The sequence below is a fragment of the Odocoileus virginianus genome, chromosome 11 (assembly GCF_023699985.2).
Source record: "Odocoileus virginianus isolate 20LAN1187 ecotype Illinois chromosome 11, Ovbor_1.2, whole genome shotgun sequence".
In the NCBI taxonomy this organism is placed as follows: Eukaryota; Metazoa; Chordata; class Mammalia; order Artiodactyla; family Cervidae; genus Odocoileus; species Odocoileus virginianus.
This window is the reverse complement of record NC_069684.1, coordinates 41,829,467-41,835,758: the sequence shown is the minus strand read 5'-3', so window position 1 is coordinate 41,835,758 and position 6,292 is coordinate 41,829,467. Positions and strand designations below refer to the sequence as shown.

The window sequence follows — 6,292 nt, the reverse complement described above, 5'->3', positions numbered from 1 at the left end:
AATATACTGAGGTTACAGCAAGAGGAATTTAAGCAAGATATAAAGGAGAGCTTCCTGAATACTAGTTTAATCACATTTGGGACTTTTTTTTTTTTTCAGAGAAGAACTGTTCAGAGTCCTTCCTGAAGAAGGAATGTTAGAATAATCTTGTAGTTAACCAGACCTCTGCAAGGTTTGGATCCATGCTGATATGTACTCTGTTATTCCTGTAATCGGGACTTCTCTGATGGCTCAGTGGTAAAAAATTTGAGTGTGATGCAGGAGACCACCTGCAGTGCAGGAGATGTGGGTTCCTTCTCCAGGGGATCTTGCCCACACAGGGACTTTCAATGAATATCCAGGACTGATTTTCTTTAGGATTGACTGCTTTGATCTCCTTGCTGTCCAAGGGATTCTCAAGAGTCTTCTCCAGCATCACAGTTCAAAAGCATCAATTCTTCAGCACTCAGCCTTCTTTATAGTCCAGCTCTCACATCCATACATGACTACTGGAAAAGCCATAGCCTTGACTAGATGGACCTTTTGTCAGCAAAGTGATATCTCTGCTTTTTAATACACTGTCTAGGTTTGTCATAACTTTTCTTCCAAGGAGCAAGCGTCTCTTAATTTCATGGCTGCAGTCACCATCTGCACTGATTTTGGAGCCCCCCAAAATAAATTCAGCCACTGTTTCTACTGTTTCCCCATCTATTTGCCATGAAGTGATGGGACCAGATGCCATGATCTTAGTTTTTTGAATGTTGAGTTTTAAGCCAAGTTTTTCACTCTCCTCTTTCACTTTCTTCAAGAGGCTCTTTAGTCCCTCTTCACTTTCTGCCATAAGGTTGGTGTCATCTGCATATCTGAGGTTATCGATACTTTTCCCGGCAATCTTGATTCCAGCCTGTGCTTCATCTAGTCCAGCATTTATCATGATGTACTCTACATATAGGCTAAATAAGCAGGGTGACAATATACAGCCTTGACATACTCCTTTCCCAATTTTGAACCAGTCCATTGTTCCATGTCCAGTTTTGATTATCCGGTTTTTAAGTCAAGGATATTTTGGCCTGTATAGTATAAGTGGGGGATAGCTCTTCTTTTTATCTCCCTAGAAAATGTTGAATATATTTGGGAAAAGTCTGATTATTTTTTTAATTGATAGAGCATACCTGTAAAACTATCTAAGCCTGATATTTACTTTGTGGGAAAAGTTTTAACTCCAGATTCAAATTCTTTATTGATTATAGGAGATCATTCAGGTTTTTTAATTCTTTAGGAGTAAATAGAAAATCTGGCAAGTATATTTTTTCCAGAAAATTTGTTAGACTCTTACCAAATATATTTTTATTAAAGTAGTTCTTCATGTCAAAAAGAAAATCATCCTTGATATCACTATATATATGTGTGTATATATATATACACATATATATATCTTTTTGGTACTCCTAACTTTGTGTATTTGTACCATTTTCTTTCTTTTTTTTTTTTTTGGCTTGATCAGTCTGTCTACTTTTTGATCCTCTTTGTTTCTCTATTTCAATGCTGTGAAAGTGCTTCACTTAACATGCCAGCAAATTTGGAAAACTCAGCGGCCGTCACAGGACTGGAAAAGGTCAGTTTTCATTCCAGTCCCAAAGAAAAGCAATACCAAAGAATGTTCAAACTATGGCACAGTTTCACTCATCTCCCACACTAGCAAAGTAATGCTCAAAATTCTCCAAGCTAGGCTTCAAAGGTACATGAACTGAGAGCTTCAGATGTTCAAGTTGGATTTGGAAAAGCCAGAGGAACCAGAGATCAAATTGCCAACATCCATTGGATCATAGAAAAAGCAAGAGAGTTCCAGAAAACTATCTACTTCTGCTTTATTGACTATGCTAAAGCCTTTGACTGTGTGGATCACAACAAACTGTGGAAAATTCTTAAAGAGATGAGATTACCAGACTGCCTTACCTGCCTCCTGAGAAATCTGAATGCAGGTCAAGAAGAAACAGTTAGAACCAGACATGGAACAACGTTGTTCACATGTTACATTCAGGAAAGAAAAGCTGTCACCACCAAAACAACCCCTAACCCATGACAAGGGACAGGAAAACTTTCAGGATAAGTAATGAGATTTTCACTTTCCTTTGGTCTTAGTCTTGTCTATCTAGTGACATTTGGCATCTCATAAGATACAGCCTTCCCTGTGTGACGCTGAAAGGTTTCAATGGAACTAAGTTTTATTCCTAGACAGCATATTAAAAAGCTGAGACAGTACTTTGCTGACAAAGGTTCGCGTAGTCAAAGCTGTGGTTTTTCCAGTAGTCATGTATAGATGTGAGAGTTGGATCATAAAGAAGGCTGAGCACTGAAGAATTGATGCTTTTGAACTGTGGTGTTGGAGAAGACTCTTGAGAGTCCCTTGGACTGCAAGGAGATCCAACCAGTCAATCCCAAAGGAAATCAGCCCTAAATGTTCACTGGAAGGACTGATGCTGAAGCCGAAGCTCTGATACTTTGGCCACCTGATGTGAAGAGCCGACTTATTAGAAAAGATGCTGATGTTGGGAAAGATTGATGGCAGGAGGAGAAGAGGATGACAGAGGACAAGATGATTGGATTGCATTACCAACTCAATGGACATGAGTTTGAGCCAGCTCTGGGAGATGGTGAGGGACAGGGAAACCTGGTGTGCTGCAGTCCACGGGGTGGAAAAGAGTTGGACACAATTGAGTGACTGACCAGCAACAACAAAGGTTTGTTCAACATCTTGGTATGAAGCTTGTTCCACGTATGAGATCAAGTTGTAGTGTTTCCAATACAAACAGCTCTGACAGCAACAGTAGTCATGATGGTGATACTAGCAGAGTAATAGATTCTTTTAAGTTTATTATTTTAAACTTGTTTTACTTACATCCAATCATTTTATGTGTCATTCAAATAAAAATTGGGGGAAAAAAGTTTCTTTTCTTAGGAATCCTCTAAGGCTGAAAGTGAGACCCTTCAGATTCAGACTCAGTGTTGGCAGAAACTTGAGCAGTGGTAATATATAATGAGGCTGCTGTGCATAAAAAATAATGCAGGGAAGTTAGTTTTCTTTGCTCCTGTGAGGGTGTGACAAAGAAAAAGAGGGAAGGTAATGAAGATAGAGAGGAATGAAAATAGAAAAGTAGTGAGAAGCAAGAACTCTGTAGGAGCATCCCAGCCTGTTAGGATCAATGTGTATATTAAATGGTATGATTCCCCCAGCATTACACAAACCTGTAATCATTCTGGGCTTCCCTGTGGTTCATATGGTAAAGAATCCACTTGCAGTGCGGGAGACCCAGTTTCGATCCCCGGGTTGGGAAGATCCCCTGGAGAAGGGAATGGCAACCCACTCCAGTATTCTTGTCTGGAGAATCCCATGGACAGAGGAGTCTGGCGGGCTACAGTCCATGGAGTAGCAGAATCAGACATGACTGAGTGACTATCACTGTCACTGCAAATATTCTACTGCAAACACAGACCAGTATTCAGGTTGCTTTGAAGGAGGGGTTTAAGGTGAAGGGGTGGCTTCCTTAGTTTGGGAAAACAGCAGTTATGAAAAAATAGCCACAAAAAGCAAAGCTGGATCAAAATATTTTGGCAGGGACTTTCCTGGCAGTCTAGTTGTTGAGACTTCGCCTTCCAATGGAGGGGATTCATGGTTGATTCCTGGTTGGTGTAAGATCTCACATGCCTTGTGGCCTAAAAACCAAAACATAAAATGGGAGCAATTTGTAATAAATTAAATAAAGACTTTTTAATTTGGTGGCCCACAATTTAAAAATCTTAAAAAAAAATACTTTGGCAGAAGCAAAATATTTAGAAGAAAATTAGTACCAAGGTAAGCATGAAAATTAAGGGAATTTTGAGAAGTTTCAGAGAGGGTTTTGGGCTTCCACAGTAAATATTCTGATGCATTGTATAGTCTATTAATGATAATCCATAAAATCCATTAATAATCAGGATTTTCAGGGGCAGAGAGACCCTACTTGACATCTGGGTTACACTCCTCATAGAATTTAATCCTTGGCCACAGGTATTATTGTCCCTATTTCAAATTTTAGGAAACTGAGACTCAAAAGTGTTAAATAACTTTAGTCCACATGGCTAGTGTCTGTTTAACAGGTAAGGAAAGGTGATATTAAAAAGAGCAAAAAAAAAAAAAAAAAAAAAAGAGCTCTGTGGGACTTTGCTGCTGGTCCATTGGTTAAGAATCCACCTGCCAATGCAGGGAACATGAGTTCAGTCCCTGGTCCTGGAAGCTCCCACATGCCATGATGCAACTAAGCCCAGGCACCACAACTACTGAAGCCTACAAGCCTGAGAGCCTGTGCTCCGCAACAAGAAAAGCCACTCCAGTGAGAAGCCTGCACATCGCAACAAGAGAGTAGCCCCCACTCACCCCAGCTAAAGAAAGCCCATGCTCAGCAGTGAAGACCCAGCACAACCAAAAATAAATACATATATATTTTTAAAAAAATATCTGTGTATGACAAGGATTTAATTTCCAAAATATACAAAGAGTTCAAACAACTCAATACCAAAAACAAACAACACAATTTAAAAAATGGACAGAAGACCTAAATAGACATTTCTCCAGAGAAGACATAGCGATGTCTAATAGCCACCTGAAAAGATGCTCAACACTACTCATTATCAGAGAAATACAAATGAAAACTACAATGAGGTATCACCCCACACCAGTCAGAATGGCCATCATTAAAAAGTCCACAATCAATAAATGCTGGAGATGGTGTGAAGAAACGGAACCCTCCTCCACTGTTGGTGGGAATGTAAATTGGTGCAGTCACTATGGAAAACAGAATGGAGGTCCTTAAGAAAACTGAAAATAGAACTGCCATATGATCCTGAGCATACATCCAGAGAAAACTAATTTGAAAAGATACATGCACCCCAGAGTTCATAGAAGTACTATTTACAATAGCCAAGGCATCAACCTGAATGTACATTGACAGAATGGACAAAGAAGATGCGATATATATATACACACATATAGACTCAATGGAATATTACCCAGCCACAAAAAAGAATGAAATAATGCCATTTGCAGCAACATGGATGGACCTAGAGATTATATTAAGTAAATCAGACAGAGAAAGACAAATATGATATATCACTTCCGTGTGAAATTTAAAGTACGGTGCAAATGGATTTACTTACACAACAGAAACAGACTCACAGACACAGAAGACAAAAGGGATAAATCAGGTTTTTGGGATTAGCAGATACAAACTACTGTATAAAAAATAGACAACAAGGTCCTACTGTATAACACAGGGAGCTATATTCAATATCTTATAATGAAAAAGAATATATATATATATGTATAACAGAATCACTTTGCTATACAGCAGAAACTAACACATTTAAAATAAATAATATAAAAAATAACACATTAAAATAACACATTTAAAATGAATAAAATAAATCTTAAAATAAATAAATGGAGCTATGTGTCCAATGTTGAAGAAAAAAGGTAATAAAAATTACTCGAAATAGATTTAATTTTAAATATTAATACTGAGCTGCTTGGGTAGGCTGAAAGAATGTGGCCATTCCCCAGTTCATGCCAAAATCACCCAAGAAAGTGACCTTGAGAGACCAGGCTGTGTCTCTTGATCTCAGCATCCTTAGAACACACTCCTATACATGGAGGATGATAGATGCTCAAAGTGGTTGCTTTTTAAATTTTAGTTATACGGTCATGTTTAGGGTAAAGAGCAGCCGGCAGCATAGATTGTAGTCTTTAATTAAGTGATAAATGTCTACTGAAAAGTTACTATTGTAAACAATGTTACCAGGAGCCAAGTCCTGCCCTGAGGGACCCAGCATCTGGAGGGGAGGGAGGAGAACACCTCTAACTGCATGTGCAGGCAGTGTGACCTGTGGCATGCTGAGTGTGCAAGCTCAGAGATACCGCAGTCCAGAGGAGAGAGGGGCCACTTGACAAAGGGCAGCAGAGTTTACAGATAAAATAAATCTTGAGTGAGGTCTAGTTATGAACCAGAAGGTAAGTTAACTAAGACAAAGGTATGGAAGTCAGAGATATCAGACAGGCATATGGGCTTAGCAGAGAATCAGCAAAGAACAAGGCACAGAATATCTTTAAACTCCAGACTAACACATGTGAAGTTTACTTGGTAGTTTCTGGGGAAGCTTGAGCAAGAGAAGGACAGGATTACAGTGATATTCTGGGAAGATTAGTGCTCCTAGGGGTTTAGGAGTGGAAAGAAATGGAAGTAGGGAGACAGGTCAGTAGATGTAGTCACTCAAGCATGAT

General features: G+C 39.0%; 1 protein-coding gene across 1 annotated transcript in view; it reads right to left on the bottom strand.

The window, feature by feature from the left end:
• Nucleotides 1-2,816: 2,816 nt before the first annotated feature.
• SELL (selectin L) overlaps nucleotides 2,817-6,292 on the bottom strand; it is a 29,935-nt gene continuing 26,459 nt past the window's right edge. Inside the window, exon 9 of the mRNA XM_070474338.1 lies at nucleotides 2,817-3,693. Within this exon, the coding sequence (XP_070330439.1) occupies nucleotides 3,678-3,693 (16 nt within the window). The 3' untranslated portion in view covers nucleotides 2,817-3,677. The remainder of the gene's footprint in view (nucleotides 3,694-6,292) is intronic.